Source organism: Arachis ipaensis, chromosome B09, assembly GCF_000816755.2.
Source record: "Arachis ipaensis cultivar K30076 chromosome B09, Araip1.1, whole genome shotgun sequence".
Lineage (NCBI taxonomy): Eukaryota > Viridiplantae > Streptophyta > Magnoliopsida > Fabales > Fabaceae > Arachis > Arachis ipaensis.
The window spans coordinates 80837177-80862256 of NC_029793.2; the positions used below are offsets into that span (position 1 = coordinate 80837177).

At 38.1% G+C, this 25080-nt stretch overlaps 1 protein-coding gene across 1 annotated transcript in view; it reads left to right on the plus strand.

Moving 5' to 3' along the window:
* LOC110266638 overlaps nucleotides 1–24417 on the plus strand; it is a 62202-nt gene extending 37785 nt beyond the window's left edge. Inside the window, exons 3-4 of the mRNA XM_021111540.1 lie at nucleotides 23501–23608; nucleotides 23695–24417. Of these exons, the coding sequence (XP_020967199.1) occupies nucleotides 23501–23608; nucleotides 23695–23910 (324 nt within the window). The 3' untranslated portion in view covers nucleotides 23911–24417. The remainder of the gene's footprint in view (nucleotides 1–23500; nucleotides 23609–23694) is intronic.

Consider the following 25080-nt stretch of genomic DNA (forward strand, 5'->3'; position numbering starts at 1 on the left):
TATCTCTTAGATCTCTTAATCAGAATCTTCGTGGTGTAAGCTAGAATGATGGCGGCATTCAAGAGAATCTGGAAAGTCTAAACCTTATCTGTGGTATTCCGAGTAGGATTCAATGAATGAATGACTGTGACGAGCTCCAAACTCGCGATTGCTGGGCGTTAGTGACAGATGCAAAAGGATAGTAAATCCTATTCCAGCATAATCGAGAACCGACAGATGAATAGCCGTGCCGTGACAGGGTGCGTTGACCATTTTCACTAAGAGGATAAGATGAAGCCATTGACAAGGGTGATGCCTCCAGACGATTAGCCATGCCGTGACAGGGCATTTGGATCATTTTCCCGAGAGAAGACCGAAAGTAGCCATTGACAATGGTGATGTATCACATAAAGCCAGCCATGGAAAGGAGTAAGACTGATTGGATGAAGATAGCAGGAAAGCAGAGGTTCATAGGAACGAAAGCATCTCCATTCGCTTATCTGAAATTCTCACCAATGAATTACATAAGTATTTCTATCCCTATTTTATTATATTATTGTCGAAAACTCCATAACCATTTTATATCCGCCTGACTGAGATTTACAAGGTGACCATAGCTTGCTTCATACCGACAATCTCCGTGGGATTCGACCCTTACTCACGTAAGGTATTACTTGGACGACCCAGTGCACTTGCTGGTTAGTTATGCGAAGTTGTGAAGATATGTTTAGACCATGGTTCTGTGCATCCGTTTGTGGTGCCATTGACAGGGAATCAATTTAGAACAACAATTCACAACCCGAGTAGCAATTTCGCATACCAGTTACATAACAGAATTATTCATATATCACATGCTATAAATATTGTGCATGAAGAAGAAATAAACATAAATCTATAGATATATTTTATTACAAAATTCAAAATACAAGTATTTGATTTAAGAGAAATATATAAATTGAAATATTATGCATTGTCCAAATTTTTTAGATCTTTTGTAAAACTAAAATATTGGTTTGAGTTCTTACTGTTTACTTTAATCAAAGGAAACATAGTTGCATGCTTGGCCATATCTACTTTGCTCTCTGTTATTTGCTTCTTGCCCATTGGTGCGCGAATTTGTGACTCGCACAACTGAACCGACAACGTCCAAGTAATACCTCAGGTGAGTGAGGATCGAATCCCACGAGGATTGCCATATTGAGCAAGCTGTGGTTATCCTGCAGATCTTGGTCAAGCGAATAGAAAGTTGATTGTTGTTGTTGTAGGCGCATAAACAAAACAATAACAGTAAAACGTAGAAGCAATGGTAAGAAATTATTTAAGGCTTCGGAGATACTTATTCTTCTGGATTAATACCTCTTACAAACTATTCCAACAATGAGTGATTCATTCAATGGCAAGGCTGCAAGTGATTAAGCCATGGGTCGTGGTCATTAATCTCCTCTGATCCAAACTAAATGCCTGAACAGGTCATTCAATCTGGAAGAGGGTGAAGCTCACGCAATTCAATCTCTGATGATCCTACTCAAAACGCCACAGACAAGGTTGGATCTTCCAAATCGGAGAATAAAGCTCTATGATTCTAGCTTTGGAGCCACAGGAACCTTAATTAGCCATGACTAACGAGATTTCAGGTCACATATCCCTATTAGCCCAAGTAACTTGTTGGAACCTGTGATGTACTCTCAAGCTGTAGCTCAATACTATCCAGGTAAGGACTCGTAAAGACACATGTAGAATAAGGGGTCATACTTTTATTCCAGCCTAGCTTCATAAAGATGAAGAATGACAATACTTCATAGAATAGAATCAAACATATATTAAAGTATAAAAGTAATTATATTAATCCATAGGAATCAGCAGAGCTCCTAACCTTAACGTAGAAGGCTTAGCCACTCATACTGTACAGAAAATAATGTATGATAAGTTCTGAGGGGCTGAAGATCCTAAACATGGGTGATCTTTGCCTATATATACAAATCTAATAATTAAAAATTACAAAAATAAAATAAACTATGATAAAAGTGCGAAAATCCACTTTTGGGCCCACTTGGTGAGTGTTTGGGTTGAGCTTAGCGTCCAACTTGAAGGAGTGGGCCTTGAACGCCCACTACAGGGGTTTGTGTGCTGCTTCCTTACTTTCCTTGTGGCATTGAATGCTGGGTTTGGGCATTCAACGATGGCTTGAGTCCTGCTTGAGCGTTGAACGCCAGAAAAGGGGAAGTTTGGGCGTTCAATGCCCGTTTTGAGCAGTCAAATCCAAAGAAAAGTATAAACCATTATATATTGCTGGAACGCTCTGGAAGTTAGCTTTCCAACACCATTGAGAGCGCGTCTAGTGGATCTCTTTAACTCCAGAAATGCTCATTTGAATACATGGAGGTCAGGATCTGACATCTACATTCCTTTCTTTGCTTCTGAATCAGACTTTGCAAAACTTGCCAAGTTCACCCAAAAATCACCTAAAATCATAAAAAAAAACACAAAAGCTCAAAGTAGTATCCAAAAAGTGAATTTCGCACTAAAACCTACTAAAACATAATAAAACTTAACAAAATATACTAAAAATACTAAGAAAACAACATCGAAAAGCGTATAAAGTATCTGCTCATGAGAACACCAAACTTAAATTGTTACTTGTCCTCAAGCAACCAAAAATAAGTAGGACTACAAAGAAGATAAAGATACAATAAGTCTTAGAGTTTTCAATGAAGCTCAGGTCCAAATACTGAGTGGAGCTAATAACTCTTTACTTCTGAACAGTTTTGGCATCTTACTTTCCTTTGAAGTTCAGAAATATTAACATCCCTTGGAACTAGAATCTGGATGATATTATTGATTTTCTTAGTTTAGCTCTTCTTGATTCTTGAACACAGCTTCTTTTGGTGATTTTCACCTTTTGAGCCTAGCCGTGACTCTAAGCGTTATGTTTTCCCGTATTACTACCGGACACATAAACGCCACAGGCGCTTAACTAGGGGAACCCTTTGAATTCAAATTTAGCCTTGCTTAAATTCCCAAAAAATGGTGTCCAGAGTTCTTAAGCGTACTCTTTAGCTTTGGATGACGACTTTAACTGCTCAGTCTCAAGCTTTTTTTCTTGACACCTCCACACCACAAGCATTTAGTTAGGGATAGCAACTCAATTGAGCTTTTTAGGCCAATTTTTGACCCTCCTAACCATTGATGCTCAAAGCCTTGGATCCTTGCTCTTTCAATTTTTCTTTTATCAGCTTTCATTTCTTTCTTTTATTTTTCTTTTTCTTTTTCTGTTGCTTTTTCTTGCTTTAAGAATCAATATTTTTTTTTCTTTCAGAGAACCAGTAATACTTCTCTAAATTCATCGTTCTTCAAAAGCCAACATACTCAACTTCAATATCAATTATGCACTGTTAACTTATACATTCAGAAGTTAAATGCAATGCCACCACATCAACATAATTGGAATAACTCATGATATACTTAAAACTTATGCATCTCACTATTTCTTTTAAAAAAAGTTTTTTTAAACATGGTGAGGGATACAAAGGATATTGTATAACCAAAACAAAACAAGAAAATAAGACTAGAAAAGGACAACAAACTAGATGTGATCATGAACTTAGAAAAGAAAATAGACAATAAATAAAAGTACAGTGAAAACAAAAATAAAACAGAAAAGATGTAATGGGACTTAACAACCTCAGTGATGACGGCTGCTGCTCCCTCTGGAGAACCCAATGTAGTATTTGAGCTCCTCTATGTCATGCCCTTGTCTCTGCTGTTCTTCCATCAATCTTCTCTGATCTTCTCTCATTTCATGGAGGATAGTGGCATGCTCTTCATGCTCTACTCTCAGCTGCTCCATGCTTGAGCTCAGCTCCCCTATTGAGGTATTCAGTTGAGTTGGTAGGGCTTGCCTTGTGCATCTCTCCTCCATGTTGCTCCTTCCACACAAATATCCGCAAAGACTTGATCCAATCTTTGGTTGGAGTTGCCCCTTCTAGTGTAAGAGTGTGGATCTCCTAGCATGTGTGGAAATTGTAGCGCCACTTTCACACTTTTCGGGCTAAAGTCCAATAGTTGCTCTCTCACCATGGTGCGCCAGTTCTTTGACTTTGGGTTCACACTTGTATCATGATTTTTGGTGACCCAAGCATTGGCAAAAAACTCTTGCACCATTAGTGTTCCGACCTCTGAAACAGGGTTGGCCAGAATTTCCCAATCCCTTCTCCAGATTTCTTGTTGGATCATCGGGTACTCCCCTTTCTTGAGCTTGAAGGGGACCTTAGAAATCACCTTTTTGTACCTTACCACATCATATAAGTGATCGTGGTGTACCTTGGTGAGGAATCTCCATGATTGCAAAGGTTTGGAAGTGGAAGCAGGGGCTTTTCCTTTCCTCTTTCTTGAGGCTTCGCCGGTCTTTGGTGCCATACATAGGAATGGTAGAAGTCAAAAACCAAAGCTTTTGGAATACCAAACTTTAGAGTTTTTCTCATCTTCGAGCAAAGAATAATAAAAGAGAAGAAATGAGTAGAAAAAAGAAGGAAAAGATAGAGATAGAGGGAGAGAAGGGCTTCAGCCGAGTGGAGGAATAGGGAAGAAGAGGAGTGTGGAAAGTGTTTAGGGTGAGAAGGAGATAGTGTGTAGGAGGTGTGTGTATGAAGGGGATATTTATAGGGTTGGTAGGGTGTAGGGTTTGGTTATGGAGGGAAGAATAGGTAGGAATGTTTTGAATTTGATGTGGATGGGGTAAGTGGGGAAGTAAAGTGATGGGATTTCTGATGGGTTTGGGGAAGAGTATGTGTTGGGAAGAGGAAAAGTAGGCTGTGGGTTTCAAGGTTTAGAAAGTAGGAGAGAGAAGGGGAAGGTGGGGTAGGTTGAGATTCTGTGGAACCTACTAGTTGAGAAGGCTTTAGAACTCGAGCTTCTTACCCCCTACCTAGCGTTCAACGCCAAGAATGGGTGTTGAACGCGCAAACTGCTCCCTGTCTAGCGTTCAACACCAGCAATGTATCCCTGAGGGGTGTTGAACGCCCAGAGTATTCCTTCTCTAGCATTCAACGCTAGCACCTGGCTCCTCTATGGGTGTTGAACGCCTAACTTCCTCCTTTTTTGGCGTTTAACGCCAGCAAGGGGCTCTACCCAAGGTGTTCTGTTTTCAGTTATGCATGTCTCTGTCTCTGTCCTAAGTGCTGCACGTGATCACAAACATCAAAAAGCAAAGGAAAAACTAAAATGTAAAATTAAACTAAAACAAACGAAAAAAATTTAAAGTACTATGCTAGTAGTTGGGTTGCCTCCCAGCAAGTGCTTCTTTACCGTCATTAGCTTGACAGGCAGCTGATGCGTGAGCATCTTTCTTATCTTTTCCTAGTGAATTTGCATTTAATTTATTAAGTTTTATCAAGAATTAATTATCTTTTAGTCATTATGGATGCTACTTTGAGTTTTGTGAAATTCTGCTTATTTTAGGTAGCATTCGGATGGATTTGATGGAGTTTTTGCAGAGAAAGAGAAGAAACCAAGGAGCTGACAAGCGAGGAGCTACGCGTGCGCGTGTCTGACGCGTACGCGTGAAAAGCGAATCTGCTCAGCGACGCGTGCGCGTACCTGACGCGTATGCGTGACACGCGAAAAAGGCCATCGACGCGTACGCATGACTGACGCGTACGCGTGATATGCGCGACATGCAGAATTCGCAGAAAATGCTGGGGGCAATTTCAGGCCAAGTTTCGACCCAGTTTTCAGCCCAGAAAGCACAGATCAGAGGCTGCAGAGTGAAGGAAACAAGTGGTCCCCTCCCATCAACTGAAGACTTGTTAATTAATTCTAATTTAAAATTCAAATATTATTTTTAGGAAAAGATATTATTTTAGTTTTAGAAGATAGATTTTAAATTAATTAGGATTAGATATAAAAAGGGATTCCAACAGGGGGGTTCCAACTCAACATTATTCCATTCCAATTCACAATCCTTATTTTACTCTGAACCATGAGCAACTAATCCTCCATTGTTAAGATTAGGAGCTTTGTCTATTTGTATGGATTAATTTTATTGCTTTTTCTATTTTAATTCATGTATGGATTTATAATTTAAGAATTGTTTTCGCTCTTTATCTTATGAATTTGGGTGGAACAGAAGTATGACCCTCTTTCTAATTGAGTTCTTGTATAACTTGGAAAAGCTCTTTACTTGAACAATAGCTTGAAAACATATTCTCCTAAATTTTAATTATCTGGATTTAACGGGATACGTGACATATAATCCTTTTATTTTTGGGTAATTATAATTTCTGTGGCATATAAACTAGAATAATTGAATTTCACCCTCTAATTGGAATTAAGTGAGCAAGGAATTGGCGGTTGATAAATTTTAGAGGAGACTAGAAAGGTCTAAGGAATTAGAGTCTAGTCACATATAGTTTGCCATGAATTAAATCTTGCATGATTAAAATAGTTAGTAAGAAAAGTTAATCCGGAAAAATATATAACTGTGAAACCTTAACTGCTTTCTTTATATTTTATTCCCAACCTATTCACCTGCCTGTCTTCAAACTCTTAAATTACTATTTAATGCTCTTGGATTCTCAAACTCTATTTTTTGTTTGCCTGACTATGCCTATCACTTAATTATTGTTGCTTAATCCATCAATCCTCGTGGGATCGACCCTCACTCACCTGAGGTATTACATGGTACGACCCAGTGCACTTGCCGATTAGTTTGTGGGTTATAAATTCCGCACCAGCAGCTCCATTATAGAGGTAGGTAGGGACTCCGATCTTCACCCCTCACAGTGAACTTTCTTCCTGTGCTCTCATGAATGAGCTCCATATGCTCTAGAAACAGGATTCTACTCACTGTGTGTGGAATGACTGGACTCTTAGTGAAAACAACTCTCATGCCAGGTGAGAGGCCTTCAGTAGGGATCTTCTTGTCCCTCCAACCCTTAGGTACCTTCTTCTTTGTACCTTTCTTCCCAGTGCTTGATGATAGTTGCCCAATGCCAAACTTAGAATTGGTGTCTGGGGGCCGATAAACCCCAATTTTAGAGTTTATCTTATGTAGAATTTGAGGGGTTTTATCAACATTCCATCACACTTATCCACATAAAATGCATAGTTTTGTGTCTCCTTCCTAATTTCACTTAATGGTTGAAAACACGCTTTTTTAGGCCCTAAATATGCTATATTTTAATCTCCCTCTATTACCATTCGATGCCGTGATCTGTTTGTTGAGTGATTTCAAAGTTTATATGGTCTAGAAGAGAGAAAGGAAGCATGCACAAGTGGAAGGAGCATGAATAATGGAGTTTTGGAGCATTGGCATCAACGCGCACGCGTGGCTAACTCACACGCGTGGGAGCATGGATCTGGGATAGGTGCACAAAAGTTGACACATTCGCGTGGCTGGTCAGAAATCTCATCGACGTGTACGCATGATTTACGCGTACGCGTGGCTTGCAAAAACCAAGACGATGCGTACGCGTGACCGACGCGCACGCATGACGCTCGACACGTGACTTCAATAGTGAAATCGTGGCTAGCGATTTCTGAAGAGCTCTAGGTCCAATTTGAGTTGAATTCTGGAGGGAAAAGACCCAAGGGACCAAGGATTGAAGGAAAATTCACACATTATACACTTTTTAGCTAGTTTTTGAGTTTATGTTTCTAGAGAGAGAAACTCTCACTTTTCTCTAGGTTTTGGCTTGCTCAATTTCAATTTCACTTGGATCCTTGGTTAGATCTGAATTCAATTCAATTCTACATGTTCTAATTTGTAGATCTCATTCTTCTACTCTCATTTTAGTGTTCTTGTTACTCTAGTATTGTAGATTTTAGATTTGGATGTTGTTTACTTTGATTTCTATTAATGCATTGAGAAATTTCATGTTTATTGTTGTTAATTGCTTGATTGTGGTTAATTGTTTGTAGTAGATTTTTCATTATTGCTTACCAAGTGTTTGAGAAATTGTCAACTATAGTTATGGAGTAGCTTTTTACTCTTGGCTTGGGGGTTGGGTAATTGGAGACACTTGAATTGTCAAAGTCTTTTGTTGATTGACAATTGGAAGTTGCTAGTTGATTTGAATGTCACTAAAGCTAGTCTTTCCTTAGGACTTGACTAGGATTTGTGGACACAAATTGATTATCTCCCCTTTATTTTCCTTCATAGTTAGAGGTTAACTAAGTGGAGCAATGACCAATTCTTGTCACAATTGATAGAGGCAATGATGATAGGAATTCCAATTCTCACTCCTAGCCAAGGCTTTTATATCGATTGATTATCATTTACTCTTGTTAGTCTAATTTCTTGGTTTACTTAGTCCAATAGTTAATCGCTCATTGTCTTAATTCATGCTCATTTACTTTCCTTGTATTCAACTCCAAAAAAACCAAGAGAACTCCTAACCAATGATGTGCATTTTAGGGCAACTTCTAGGGAGAACGACTTGGGATTTTACTCCCGGTTATTGATTTTGAATTGTGGTGACACATTTTCTAAGTTTGGTATGCGATCGCTTGTTGGTTTAGACTATACTCACGATGGAATTTATCGATAAATTCTAGACCGACAAAATATCTCACATCAAAATGTTTCCTCTTTTACTTCCTTTTTTAGGATGGCCACTAAAAAAGGCAAGGAGAAGGCGTCCAAAAAACCGCCTACTAAAAGGGCGCCCCAAAGATCAAATGCCAAGGCGCACTCTTCCCTAAGAGCTAAGCCCATCTCCAGGAGGGCGAAGAGGATCGTTCATATTGATGAACAAGAGAAGGGCAATCCGGCATGGGATCCCACAACGTTTCCCAACCGCTTCTATGAGCTCATGTTTCCCGCTATAGTTGAAAGAAATTATCATTTTGAGCATCTACTCGCCCCTCCGGAGCACATTGTTCAGTATGTGATGCCCCGCATTGATCGGCAACAATGGGATTTCTAATGCGGAGACCACAGGAGGCCAACCTTTCTTGGGTGGTGGAGTTCTACTCTAACTACCACTCCCCTTCTCTTTAGTCAGTTTATGTGCGCCGGAAACATGTCCCGATTTCGGAGGAAGCTATTTAGCGGGTGCTTAATGTTTCACCAGTACCGGAGGAGATGGATGGTTACCAAGAGGTCCTACATTAGTGCAATGAATTTGGGTTTGATTGGGATTCGATCCTTCGGGTCATTGCCCAACTAGAGAATCATTGGACCCAAGGGAGACTTAGGATGCGGCCTAACTGTATTGACACATGCTCACTCACAGTGGAGGCTCGAGCATGGGCCCAGATCTTATCTCACTACGTGCTTCTAAGAACCCATGAGTCATCCATTACGACGGACCTATCCCTCCTTGTCTGGTGCATACTCACGGAGAGGCCAGTCAACATCCCTCTCCTCATCCGACAAGCGATGGGTCGGGTCCATGCCAAGGGTAATCTCCCATTTTTTGCCTTGGTATCAGATTTGGTCGCCGCTACTGGTGTCCCCTGCGAGGCTAAGGACATGAAAGCTATAATTCCGTCAAAGGGCGATATCGTCCTAAGCGGGAAATATCTTCAGCCTCCCACGGATACCACAAGCCTTGACATAGCTCCGTCTTCCGCCATTCCTACCACTTCATCAACTCCACATAAGTCCACCCATCAACTGCTTCTTGAGCTCACTGAGAAGATAGACCGATATGAGCGGCGGAATAAACAGTGATTTACTTACTTGAAGAAGCTTTGGGGTTGTGTCAACCCACCTACGAAAGAGCCAGACATTTCCACATCCGCTTCAGACCACAGGGAAGCAAGCACTCAGGACACGGATAGTGGAAGTTGATCCAACTTTGCGTATCACCAATGGCACAGAAGACCGTGCAAACTTCTAAGTGTAAGGAGGTCGGTTACCGACTTCCATAGGTAACAACCCTTTTCTTTTCAACACCCATGATTTTGATTTTCTTTCGTTAGTTAGGATAAATTGCATGGTTAGTTTTTGTACTTGAACACTTTTTGCATGTTAGGACTACTTGGTTAGGGTGATAACTTTTTTTCCAAGAAATTGTCTTTAGGGCACCCTACCAATTTGAAAATTTTTTTATGTTAATCTTGCTTGAAGAATTTATTCTGGAACATGGTTTTTGAGCTAAGAACACAAGCATGTGAGTTTTGAGCCCAACTGCGTGGTTATATCTTATAACCACTATCTCTCCTTCTTTTGTGATTATTCTCTTTCTATGATTGTGATCTTTGATTTGTTTGATTCTTTATGTCCATTATTCCATGTATACGTGTAATTATATGATTGAGGCCATCATTTCATTTAGCTTACTTACCCAAATAGGCTACCTTTCATCAACCATTGTTAGCCAATTTTGAGCTTATTTTAATCCCCTCTTGTTCTTAATTTTAGCACAATACAAGCATTAAAGCGAAAAAACAATAAATGTCCTTTATTTAGATCTTTGATTAGCTTAGGCTAATGAGTGTATATCATTTAAGTGTGGGGAAACTTGGGACATTGGTTGAGATAAAAGTGTATTTTGAGTTTTTCATTGAAAATATTGGTAATTGGGTACATACACATGTATTAATTAAATGTAAAACCACATGCATTGAGGCTCTTGTATATATATATTTTAGTTTGAAAAGAAAAAAATGAGAAAAACAAAAAGAAAAAAACTAAAAAAAATAAAAAAATGAAAGAAAAGATAAAGAAAAAGAAAGAAATAAAAAGGGGACAAAATTCCCCAAAGTAAGGTTCACTAACAATCAATGCATATGGGATGAGATAAAAAAAGGAAAATGCATGATTGTGTGAAAAAGTGAATAATGGGTAGTTAGGCTTATTTTAGATTTTTATAGGTTGTTATATAGGTTAGATGGGAAGCTTAGGTTAATCAAAGATTCAAATTTGGAGCTCACTTAGCTATATATAACTTTACCTTGACCCTAGCCCCATTACAACCTAAGAAAAGACCTCATGATATATGTATACATGCATTGAATGATTGTTGATTGTTAGATGAAAAATAAATCTTAGAAAGCATGATTAGAGGAAAATTAAGTGGTCAACCCTAAACACTAGAGAGGATAGAGTGCAAAGACTTCCGGTGAGTGTTGATGTGTGGAAAACGATCCAACACAAAACTCACCGGCAAGTGTACCGGGTCGCATCAAGTAATAATAACTCACATGATTGAGGTCGATCCCACAGGGATTGAGGGATTGAGCAATTTTAGTTTAGTGGTTGATTTAGTCAAGCGAATCAAGTATTGGTTGAGTTGTTTGTAATTGACAGAAACTAAATTGCTTGAAATGTAAAGGGAGAGGGGTAAATTGCAGGAAATTAAAGAGCAAAGAAAGTAAATAAGCTGAATCTTAAAGAACAAGTAATGTAAATTGCAGAAACTTAGATTGCAAGAAATGTAAATGACTGAATCTTAAAGTGCAAGAAATGTAAATTGCTTGAATTGTAAAAGGGATTGGGAGTTGGGATTGCAGAATTTAAACAAGAACAAGTGAATTGCAATTAAACAGAAGAGCAAAAGATGAATTGAATTGAATTAGATCTCAAACAGAGAGGTAAAATGCTTTGAGAAGTAAACAGAAAGGGTGCTTAATTTGCAGCAAAATAAAAGATGGTTGAAGATCTCAGGGGTGGAAGAGACTAGATAACAAGTCTAGATCTCAAATCCTTCCTTGATCCAACAAGAATAATTGCAAAAGAAATAAAGAAAAGTAAATTGCAGAATTAGAGAGGAGATGAAACAGTAGAGTAAACAGAAAAGGAAATTCAATTATGCAGAGAAAACAAACAAGAGATCTCAAGGTGAGATTGAAACAAAAGTTCTTCAATTCTTCACCCAAGATCAAAAGCAAGAAAAGTAAAGAGTGCTCAAGCAAGAACAAGGAAGAAGAGAGATCAATTCCCCTTCCCAATTCTCTAAGATCTAAATTCAAAATAGAAACTTAAAAAGAAAATGAAAGTTCAAAAGAAAAATTCAAAGTAAAGTCTCCAGGTGTCAAAGGTTCTAATTACATTAAACTAGCTCCTATTTATACACTTTCTATTCTTGGATTTTGGAATTTGGATGGGCTTCTGATTTGGTGAAGGAATGAATTAATTTGGATTTTTAGCTCAATTTTCAGCCCAGGGTGCACCTCCCAGGGAAGAGTTCGGCTCTTGGCGAGAGCTTTGGCCAAGAGCTTTGGTTCCCTTTCCTTCCAATGTGTTGCGCACGGTCCAAGAGAACAAAGCTCTTTGCAAGAGCTTGAGAGCTTTTGGCAAGAGCTTTACTTGTCCTTGAGGTCCTTGGTTCATGTCTTGGGTGGATCACTTGTGGAGCTAATTTCCTTGGCACTAGAGAAGCCCCCAAAGTCTTGCTTCCTTGACGTGCCCGGTTCAATCCTTGGTGAAGGAAGACAATCCAATTTTTCTTGGCACATGAGTGGCGCACAAGGCCTTGCTTCCTTGAGGTGCCTAGTTTGAACCTTGGTGAGTGAAAACAAGCTAATTTTGGCTTGTTTTTCCTTGTGAAGTAGCGCTGGCCCCCTCCCCTTGGTCATGGATTCAAGTCTTGGTGGGTGCATTAGTGAGCTTTTCCTTCTTGATTTCATCCAAGGCATGCACGAAAAAGCTCTTTGGCAAGAGCTTCAAAGCTCTTTGCCAAGAGCTTCAAAGATCTTTGCCAAGAGCTTGGCTCTTGGTTCCTTCTTCATGTGTTCTTGATAAAGCTCTTGGCAAGAGCTTGGCTTCTGATTCTTTACAGGAAAGCTCTCCATGAGAGCCTTAAAGTTCTTGGCAAGAGCTTTGTGCCCTTGTTTCTTGACTTCACCCACGCTTTTCCTTGTTTGAGCCACGCTTCTCTTCCTTGTGCCACGCTTTCTTCCTTTGCTTAGATCATGCTCCTTAGGCTATGCTTGTCTTATTTTTTTTTCTTTTCTTCACCTACAAGTAATCAAAACAACCAATCAAAGTATCACAAAATTCACAAAGCTTAAAATTCATTTAAGACCAATTAATTTTTGTTTAAACTTCATGATTTTGCATCAATTAAAGGGTGGTTGATTGATTCAAAGAAACCATGCATTTCCATTCCAAATTACTTACTTAGAATGCAAGAAACTACATAAAACCAAATAAAAACAAAGAAAAAGGCTAGTAAAACTAGGCTAAGATGACTTGTCATCACAACACCAAACTTAAAACTTGCTTGTCCCCAAGCAAGAAAAGAATTATGCTCAAAGGTTCTTTCAATTAGAATTGTTTTGAAGAATTACATGTACTATCCTGTGAGTGAAGTGATTAAGTGACAGTGGGGTGAACTCTAAATTATATGCTCATGCAAGGGCTTCAGTGCTTACTAGTCCCTACATCTTGGGAGTCTTAGGTCTTAGAACTTTCATCCAAATAATATCATGGAGATCTCTCTATAGGTAATCACCTTGAAGCAGCTTATAGTTTCTGTGCTTTGGCCTTGACTCTAAGTGTCATGTCTCAAAGCGGCTCTTTAGATAAGCTTTCAATCAATACTCCTAAACCAGTTGGTTTTAAGGTATTAGGTGTTGAAGCACCCCTTAGGATTTACTTGCTCAAGCTTCTCTCTTTGACACAGTTCGACCACAAGCATTTACTAGGATAATAACTCTTTGAGTTCTTGTTTCTTTCTTCTTTTCTGCCTAGTAATTGATGCTCAGAGCCTTGGGCCATGTTCTCTTTGTTTTTATATTTTCTTTATTTTCTTTTGTTTGCTACTTCTTGGATCAATAAATGTTCGAAAATCTCCACAATACTTCTTTGAACTCTATGTTCTGCCTATGAGCTCCCATGCAAGTTTTCATAAGCATGCAACCTCAATGCATAATCACACAACCAGAACCACCACTTCTCCTAATCTTTTGCTTGCCTCAAAATTGTTTAATTCCTCAATCCTTCTTTTCAAAGAACTATCATGTGGTGCCATTTTTTTTTTTTGAAATCTTGAGTGCACGCAAGTTTGAAAAGTGTAGTGTTGTGAATAATCAAGCATCTTAATTATTGAATTACAGAAAAATTATACTATGCAGACAGGCAGGGGTATTATATCACTTTCAATCATAGCAGTATCTGATATAAAATAATCACTGAACAATACAACCTTTTGGAATTTACTTGCTGTCCTCCTCCTCATTATCATCACTGCTGGTCTTCACATTCCTCTTTCATCTCTTTGATTGATGATGCTTAATCTTTCCAAAAGTTTGTATGGTGCTCTACAATGCTATTGAAAGTTGCTTGTTCCCCAAGCACTTAAAAAATTGTTAGCATGCATGATTTATTTGTGGGCCTTTGAACTTACTTTGGTGTGGGAACACCAAACTTAGTACCTTGCCAATGGTTCTCATGCATCAGATTAACCATGTGTGAAAATCTTTTTCTTTTTCAAAAGCAATAAAACTGAAAACTTAGGAAACAGTAGAATAGTTAACTAGTTCATCTAAATGCTTGAAGCTAGAATTATGCAGAAAGTGAGAATGCGTTTTATGATGAAATTTTGGTGGAACACCAAACTTAGAATCCTTCATTCTCCCTTACATTGTTTTGGTGTGCAACACCAAACTTATCTTCTTGTAGTACAGACAAAACTAATTGATCCTTTTTTTATTAAACTCGCTATGAAAAGATAACTACCTCACGTTGGGTTGCCTCCCAACAAGCGCTCTTTTATTGTCATTAGCTTGACATCCTTCATCCTCTGATCATGGAAGTTGAGGCTTCTGTCGCCTTTGGTTTCCTCCTCTTACTGTGGGCTTTTCCTTGATGATTGTTTCTTTTCCCGTAGCCCTCTTCTCACTTGCCTCTATGATCGCTTTTCATTTCTCACACCTGGCAACTTTCTCATTGTCTTTCAGGCTGTCTTCAGTGGCTCTGGGGGACGTAATTGCTTTCTCCTTAGCTATTTCTGCAAGGTGCTTAGCCAGTTGTGCCATTTGCCTCTCAATTCCTCTGATTAAGGCTTCTTGATCTTTACTTACTTCCTCTTGGTGTTTCATCATTCTCTCTATTAAGATCTCTAAGTTGGTGATCCTCTGAGAGTCTTGTGAGATTGGGTGGTCGTGGGGTGTCTGAGGTTGAAAGGGTGAGTGTTGTGGTGGTGATGTGTAGTGGTTAATATTTGTGTGGTGGTGTCTTTATTGGTTTGGGAAATTGGGGTTGTTGTGGTTGAAGTCCCTTGGTCCTTGATTTTGGTGCTCACTCCTCCTCCAGTTGTAATGAGTCCTCCAGGGTGGGTTGTACACATCACCTTGGAACTTGTGTTGGAACATGCTTGAGGTACTACTTGGAGAGTGTGATTGCTCATGATTTTGTTGCCCATGGTCAATTGTTCCAAAACCCTTTTCAGGTTGATTCCAACCATGTGAGTTTTGAGTTAGGTTGTATGCATTTACTATAGCAGTTCGCAGCTCATTGATTTTTCTGACCATTATCTCTAGTTGATGCAGAGTCTGCTGATGCATCTGCTTGTTTTGGTTCATGACTGCACTGACACCTTCAATTTCCACCACTCCCTTCTCTTGTGTGGATGGTTGCACTTCTGCCTCTAGCTTACCGATTTCCTGAGGTGGTTTCAACTTGGCCAGGAGTTCACTCATTAGATCTTCCCATCTGATGATGCTTCCTTGTGGGAAAGCTTCAAACCATTGAGCAACATCATTCATGGTGATGATTAGGTGCTTCAAGTTATGGGTTGCATTATCATCTAAGGTGGGGACATTACTCCCATGATTACTGGAATTCGTTGAGTTCCCCTCCATGATCTGCACAATCACAAACGGTTCAAATGAAGATTGAATATACTCATACCAAAATATGGTCAGAGGGTTAGTTGACACAATATGTCAAACAGTTAATAGACTTGAAAGACCAATAGGAGAAAATTGTTTCTCTCGTATATTCAATCAAGCAACGGCATAGGATTCACACAGATTCAGAAAAACCAGAAGAATTCCACTCTATTGCTAAAGTGGGTTTTAGTTAGCTTAAGCAAAAATTCAAACAGTTAGTGGGTTAGTCGAAAAATAAGGAAACAGAAAAGAAAAAATGCTTGATCTATATCACCACCTTACTTAATCATTGTCAATCTAATTCAATCCCCGGCAACGGCGCCAAAAACTTGATGTGTGGAAAACGATCCAACACAAAACTCACCGACAAGTGAACCGGGTCGCATCAAGTAATAATAACTCACATGAGTGAGGTCGATCCCACAGGGATTGAGCAATTTTAGTTTAGTGGTTGATTTAGTCAAGCGAATCAAGTATTGGTTGAGTTGTTTGTAATTGACAGAAACTAAATTGCTTGAAATGTAAAGGGAGAGGGGTAAATTGCAGGAAATTAAAGAGCAAAGAAAGTAAATAAGCTGAATCTTAAAGAACAAGTAATGTAAATTGCAGAAACTTAGATTGCAAGAAATGTAAATGACTGAATCTTAAAGTGCAAAAAATGTAAATTGCTTGAATTGTAAAAGGGATTGGGAGTTGGGATTGCTGAATTTAAACAAGAACAAGTGAATTGCAATTAAACAGAAGAGCAAAAGATGAATTAAATTGAAATAGATCTCAAACAGAGAGGTAAAATGCTTTGAAAAGTAAACAGAAATGGTGCTTAATTTGCAGCAAAATAAAAGATGGTTGAAGATCTCAGGGGTGGAAGAGACAAGATAACAAGTCTAGATCTCAAATCCTTCCTTGATCCAACAAGAATAATTGCAAAAGAAATAAAGAAAAGTAAATTGCAGAATTAGAGAGGAGATGAAACAGTAGAGTAAACCGAAAAGGAAATTCAATTATGTAGAGAAAATAAACAAGAGATCTCAAGGTGAGATTGAAACAGAAGTTCTTCAATTCTTCACCCAAGATCAAAAGCAAGAAAAGTAAAGAGTGCTCAAGCAAGAACAAGGAAGAAGAGAGATCAATTCCCCTTCCCAATTCTCTAAGATCTAAATTCAAAATAGAAGCTCTTAAAGAAAATGAAAGTTCAAAAGAAAAATTCAAAGTAAAGTCTCCAGGTGTCAAAAGGTTCTAATTACATTAAACTAGCTCCTATTTATACACTTTCTATTCTTGGATTTTGGAATTTGGATGGGCTTTTGATTTGGTGAAGGAATGAATTTATTTGGATTTTTAGTTCAATTTTCAGCCCATGGTGCACCTCCCAGGGAAGAGTTCGGCTCTTGGCGAGAGCTTTAGCCAAGAGCTTTGGTTCCCTTTCCTTCCAATGTGTTGCGCACGGTCCAAGAGAACAAAGCTCTTTGCAAGAGCTTGAGAGCTCTTGGCAAGAGCTTTACTTGTCCTTGAGGTCCTTGGTTTATGTCTTGGGTGGAGCACTTATGGAGCTAATTTCCTTGGCACTAGAGAAGCCCCCAAAGTCTTGCTTCCTTGAGGTGCCCAGTTCAATCCTTGGTGAAGGAAGACAAGCCAATTTTTCTTGGCACATGAGTGGCGCACAAGGCCTTGCTTCCTTGAGGTGCCTAGTTCGAACCATGGTGAGTGAAAACAAGCTAATTTTGGCTTGTTTTTCATTGTGAAGTAGCGCTGGCCCCCTCCCCTTGGCCATGGGTTCAAGTCTTGGTGGGTGCATTAGTGAGCTTTTCCTTCTTGATTTCATCCAAGGCATGCACGAAAAAGCTCTTTGGCAAGAGATTCAAAGCTCTTTGCCAAGAGCTTGGCTCTTGGTTCCTTCTTCATGTGTTCTTGATAAAGCTCTTGGCAAGAGCTTGGCTTCTGATTCTTTACAGGAAAGCTCTCCACAAGAGCTTTAAAGTTCTTGGCAAGAGCTTTGTGCCCTTGTTTCTTGACTTCACCCACGCTTTTCCTTGTTTGAGCCACGCTTCTCTTCCTTGTGCCACGCTTTCTTCCTTTGCTTTGATCATGCTCCTTAGGCTACGCTTATCTTATTTTTTTCTTTTCTTCACCTACAAGTAATCAAAACAACTAATCAAAGTATCACAAAATTCACAAAGCTTAAAATTCATTTACAACCAATTAATTTTTGTTTAAACTTCATGATTTTGCATCAATTAAAGGGTGGTTGATTGATTCAAAGAAACCATGCATTTCCATTCCAAATTACTTACTTAGAATGCAAGAAAGTACATAAAACCAAATAAAAACAAAGAAAAAGGCTAGTAAAACTAGGCTAAGATGACTTGTCATCAAGGGTTTGATGCTCAACTCCTTGTTCCTGAGGTGGCATGATGAGGAGTGCGTAAAAGATGGGACGTTAAAGCATCCTGCTGATGGCTTGGCTTGGAAGAACCTTGATGAAATGGATGAAGAATTTGCAAAAGAATCACACAATATTAGACTAGGCTTGTCAAGTAATGGGTTCAACCCATTTCCTAGCATGAACATTTCATGGAGCACGTGGCTCGTGATGTTGATGGTATACAACTTGCCTCCGTGTATGTGCATGAAACCCGAATATTGTATGCTTTCTTTACTTATTCCTGGGCCATAATCACCTGATAAAGACATTGATGTGTATCTACAACCATTGATAGAAGACTTGAAGTTGTTGTGGGAAATAGGGGTCGAAACTTATGATGTGTCAAAGAATGAGACCTTTCAAATGCGGGCAGCTCTTTTGTGGATAATCAATGATTTTCCTGCTTATGCTATGTTGTCTGGGTGGGGTACAAAGGGAAAATTGGCTTGCCCTTGTTGCAACAAAAATACCTGTAGCTTACAACTAAAACATAGTCAGGAGACAATTTATATAGACCATCGTGTCTTTTTACCCATGGATCATCCATGGAGAACCAATACAAGGTCTTTTAATGGGAAACAGGAATTAAGATCCCCTTCACCTGTTATAGAAGGAACTGAAATTTTTGAGATGCTACAAAATGTTGAAAATGTCTTTGGGAAGAAGCAAAGTACATCAAATAGTTTCCCATGGAATTGGAAAAAAGATCAATTTTCTTTGAATTGCCTTACTGGCACAAGAACCCATTGTGTCACAACTTGGATGTCATGCATACAGAGAAGAACATACTTGACAGTGTAATTGGAACTCTCTTGGATATCCCAGGCAAGACAAAGGACCATTTGAATGCTCGATATGACTTAAAAGATTTGGGTATCTGGAAAAATCTTTAAACAAAGGAAGTGAATAATGGCAAGAGAACAAAGTTGGCAAAGGCATACTTTTCTATGACTGCTGCAGAGAAGTCAGTTTTTTGTGGTGTTTTAAAGACAACAAAGCTACCTGATGGTAGTGCTTCGAATATACCACGCTGTGTACATCTAGGAGAAAGAAAAGTTTATGGGTATAAGACCCACAATACTCACTTTATGCTTCACTATTTACTACCAATACCGATTAAAAGCATCCTTCCTGATCATGTGGCCATTCCGTTGAGTCGACTAAGTTCCTTTTTTCGTCGCCTATGCAAAAAATTCATCACACTGGAAGAGATAGATCTACTGGAGTTAAATATTGTGGAAACATTATGCCACCTTGAGAGGATCTTTCTCCCTAATTTTTTGGACATAATGGTTCATCTTCCCATTCATTTAGCAAATGAGGTCAAATTGGGTGGTTCGATGCAGTTTCGTTGGATGTATCCTCCAAAAAGGTACATGTGTACATTAAAATCATATATTCGCAACAAAAGTCGCCCCAAAGGTTCTATTACAGAGGCATATCTGGCTGAAGAGTGCTTAACTTTCTACTCAAGATACTTGCATGGAGGTGTGCAAACAAGACTTAATAAGCGGCCTCGGAATGAGATGATCCTAACGAAGACGAAGTCATGCCATCAAAGTTGTTTTCTAACAAAGGTCGTTCGTTAGGCATGGGAAATGGAGAACCAATTAATCTAGATGACATATCAATTGCTCAAGCCCATGTGTATGTATTACACAATTGTGAAGAAGTCGCAGATTATATTAGGTAACTTAATCAAACTTTTTTTTATTCCATTGTAAGTTCACCCATATTTTTTAGATCAAACCTAACTATTATTAATTATAGAGAGCATGAGGAAGAGGTTAACAATCATCGGGGAATAAAATGGAGAAACGTAAAAGTTCACAACAAAACGTTCACACAGTGGTTTGAAACTCGTGTGAGGGATCCAAATGTGCCTTCTTGGCTAAAAGAATTATCTCGAGGTCCAAGCTGTATTGCAAGAATATTTTTTGGATATGTAATTAATGGATATAGGTTTCACACCGTGGAGCGTGAGTCAAGGAGAAAAACACAGAACAGTGGTATCACATTAACTGCTTTAACTTCAAGCTTTGCAAGTGCTAAAGATAAAAGTCCAATCCCAGACACTGTAGCTTATTATGGCAGGTTGTTTGAGATAGTAGAGTTAGACTATTTTGGGCGTTTTAAGGTTGTCTTATTTCGGTGCGAGTGGTATGATGCTGGGAGGGATAAGTATGGTCTTACATTTGTTCACTTCCATAAGAAATGCTTCCAGAATGAACCTTTCATACTAGCATCTTAAGCAGATAAATGTTTTTATGTGCAAGATCCATATGAACATAACAAACATTATGTTATGGAAATTGTCCCAAGAGACTTATTTAAAACAAGCAACGAATCTAAGTCTGAGGCTCGTGAAACACACTATATTGAATAACACGAGCGTATAACAAGCCCTGCCATACCAGCTGATGATGGTGAACTTATTCTGGAGAGGACTGATTTACGACCCACGGTCATTGAAACGGTTCCCCAAGTGACTTCTGCTCAAGAATATGAGGCAGACTTCATTGGAGATTCTGATTCTGATGGGTCATCCTAAGCAATTTGCAGCTTAATATGTACATATGTATACTTAAGTTTTCTTCTTCACCTTTTTATTTGTAAGTAATACTTATTTTTTTGTTAATTTGTCAGTCTCTTACATTTTTCTTATATTGATTTTGATGTGTATATTGACTCTACTTAACTAATTTATTTGTGTAGGAATAAGGAATTTATTGATCTTAAAGCTACATCAAGTAAGAATTTTCTTAGATAATTTGAGGCTAAGAGACAAAGGATTGTAAACGCAAGAAATATGAAATGGAAGCTGCAGCTGCTAATGACAAGGAGAAATCTGTGCAAAGGGTGGATGAACCAGAAAGTCAATTGGAGATGCGTGCAACCAAAGGGCAGAAGAAATCCATGTCAAAGAAGTTGGATTTTTGTCATTTGCAAAGCACATTCAATTCTATTAGCAAAAGGACTAATTCCACGCCTACCACCTTGGAAGTACAGCCAAACATTCCTTCGCAATAGCCAGAAAATAAAAACAGAAAGGAGCTATTGACTGTGAAAAAGTCAAGAATGGAGTGCAGGGTGGAAAATCAACACAAGGCTTGAAGAAGTCTAAGCCTACAAACATGGAGGCAGATGAACTTATAAGGAAGCTCGAAGGAATTCGTAAAAGGAATAGCAACGTGCCAACAAGTTTAAGCCGAGAGCGGAGTTGTCCAAGTTCTACTCAACTCACAATCAACCAAGGGCAGCAGCAGAATATTCAACTCACAGATGAAGAGACTCAAACAGGGCAAGATGACACAACTTTGCCTACTCCTGACACTACCCCATAAAATGAAAGTGCAATGTTGGAGCAAGGAATATCAACAAAGGGTAAGAGGATGCCAGGAGTAAAGGCTACAACAATTGATGAATTCTTAAAGGAAAATGGGATAGACGTGGAAATTGAAGGACCAAGCACTAAACTAAGTGAGGACGGGGAAGAAAGCATGGCACTTGATAAAGACTATTATCAACATGTGATGGAGGACATTGATGATGAAGAAGGTACTGTTTTGCTATTTTTCTATCTTCTCTTGTAAATTGTAATGCTTCTTTTTTCAATTGGCATCACTTATTAGTCCTTAATCTCTTTCCTAATGAATGAAACTAGGAGAGCCAAAGAAGAAGAAAACCCGTGGAAAAACAACTTTCAAGGAGTTTTATGCAAGGACTATAGAATAGCGGGAAGAAGTCACTTTTGATATTAGACAGCCCGTAGGACCAACCGAACAAAGTGTTTCTAATTTAACTAGTTTTGTTGGCACTATTGGTAGAAATAAAAGATTCGTTAGTCTTTTGTATACAAGTTGGCATGCTGTTCCTCCTAAAGCTAAAAAGTTCATGTGGGACTATGTTAACATAAGACACTCGGTAATTATTGACTTCGATTTTTTTATTCAGCACAAGAGCATATAACAATTACTTATAATCATGCAGACCAAGTTTATCCTCCCAGACAGTGGAGAAAAGTGGGTAATGCAAGCCTGTTTTACTAAATGGACTACGACGGTTACAGATCTGAATTTTATCCATGCTTTATTTTTTTTATCGGTTTTTGTTTTCTGTGCTTTTGACTGCTGTCATTTTATGGCTCTGCTTTTTTTGTTTTCTCTTGAATCTTCTAATTGTTCATCTCTGGTTGCTAATCTGATGAAGTTCATTTGTATTTCTTATTCATGGATTAAGGAATTATTATTATTCTTATTCATGGATTAAGGAATCAGAAAGCGAAGGTAGTAGTAGCAGTGACAGAAAGAACAAAAAATCCTAATCAATTAACACTAGAGTACAGAAGAGAACTAAGGCGCATTATTTACACAACTAGAGAAAGTAACCACAATACTACAGAAGCTGCCAGAATTAGTTAAGAACTTCTAACTACTTTTTGACACAATTTTGATTTGCACAGTTATCATCTGCCATTATAATTTCAATACTATCGTTAATCTGAATTATATTGTTATAACTATAGCTAGGAATTATAATAGATAACTAACACCTTCAATAATGTGCAGATATTCTTTCATTTTTTAAAAAGAAAATCTGGTAAATTGAAATAAATATTACCTATATTGTTGTACTAGTTCAAAATTGAAACTAAACAGGGAAATCAGTTGTATAAATCATTGATTTTATACTACTAGTAGTTGTGGTAACATCTTGTACTTGTTCCATGTGGCTCAAGTTTGAAAATTGAGTGCATTTATTATTAGTTACTGTCCTTCATCCTCATGCATTTGCTTCTTAATAAATGCAAACTCCACATAGCTACTTTTGGTTGGACTTTGATCATCTTAAATCGTGATCAACAACGCATCTACAAACCAGAAGAACAGGGAGAGTTGTGCCGGTTGGTCACTAGTTTCACGAGAATCTTATATGATATTCTTTTTTTATCATCTTTGCTACACTAATTTTTTTCTATCTAATTTTAAAGGCAGGGTTAATATTTAACGAGTGAATGTGACATATTTTTCAGTGCTTTAGCTTAATAATACAGCCTTGCTAGTAGATTTGCCCAAATCATTATGCTGCACGTGTTAGTAATTGTATGCTAACTTTTTATTCACTTCCAGTCAATAAGTCAAAGAAACAAGCAACACAAGGAAAAATAGAAGTTTTCACATCGCATGGGGCCAATCGATTTTGGAAGAGTACGAGTGGCTATGGTAAAGTTCTTTAATATGAAATAGTAGATTTATATTTATTAGGATTTATATTTGCATAAATTGAAGGAAGAAACCAAAGTAAGATCTTGTTTTGCAGCGAGCAACAAAGAAAACAAACGAGGAACCAAAAAGGTTTGAGATGTTCATTGCTACCCGATCAAGTCGGAAGAGGAAAGAAGTGGATGTGGAAACACAAACTACTGTTGTAAGAGTTCATTGAATCATTCATAATTATATTTCAAATTTAGGATATGCTAACTAATTCAACTTTTAATTATTTCTTCTATGCAGGAAGACTTCCAACACCGCCAAGCTGCTGATGAAACAGAAGAGGAAGCATTTGAGGCTTTATTCGGGAAAGAACAACCAGGTCGGTTAAGGTTGTATGGAAGATCTGTGACAAAAAGTGATTTAAAAAATCACGATGAAATTAATGAAATCAAGAATCAGCACAAAGAAGAAGTGTCTGGTCTGAAGGATAAACTTGGACACATGGAGGCCAAATAGCAAAAACAAGAGGAAGAAATTCATGGGTTGTGAAATATCGTCAAGTTAATACTACAGCGATCGGAACCTGGAATGAGGCCAGAAGAACTAGAAGCTTTATTACAAGACGCCCAACAGTCTTCGATTGATGCGAATAGCGGCCATGGATCAACTCATTTTCCGAACTTGGATGTGGATCAACTCATTTTCCGAACTTGGATGTGGTATGTCCTTATCTGTTCCCTGTTCCATAGTTTTTTGCTTGCATTTACATTAATTGCTATGGCTGGAAATTATATGTTGTTGGCTTTATTAACACCGAAGTTGTATTGCTATGGCTGAAATTTGTTTGTGCAATTCTGGTTGTTGTATTTCTGATTTTGTGAACTTGGCACAAATGAATTTGTCCCTACATCTAATTTAAGTGTGAAAGTCTGGTTAATTAGTGCATGAACAGTGCTATAGGGACATATCAGGATTGTGTTAAAGGAAATGGAAGAAAGAAACACCTGCAGACTTTCATGGTTTGAACTTTGAATGAAACAAGATAATGCATAATTCTTTGAATTCACCTCTTTTTCTGTGACCATGTTATTTTTTTTTGTATATGCTTTCTTGGTTTACTATGTCTACACAGTGTTCCCTTCATTGCAAGCTCATGTGGGAAAATCTTGTAAAATGTTGCTTTTGGTTTGAACATAATAACATTACTTTTTTTCATAATTACGAATGTCATTATGAATATTTTTCTAACTACTTTTCTATATAATTATGCAGGGTAACAATGAAGATTGAACAATGAAGATTAAGCTGATTATTATTGTGGTTTATTGGCTAAGATAGAGTACTGTTTATAATCTTTACATGTATGGTTGATTAATGACTTTTATTAAAAGATACTTATGTATGTATTTAGAATATGTTTTTTTGTAGAGTATTAGTAGTAAATTCTAAGTGATATTATGGTTATTTTGATATGGCTATGCTTACTTTAGTGTGAGATGTATGACTTTTTACAATTAACTTTATTTTAGTACTTTTGGATTATTATTATAAATATATGCAGTAGCGTTGAAAAGTGTAGCCTATTCTGGTAAAAATGGAAGCTGAAAAGCGTAGCCTTTCCTCCTAGACAGAATCACTTGAAAAGCACACCCTATTCCCAAACGCCAAAAGCGTAGCCCTTGGTGC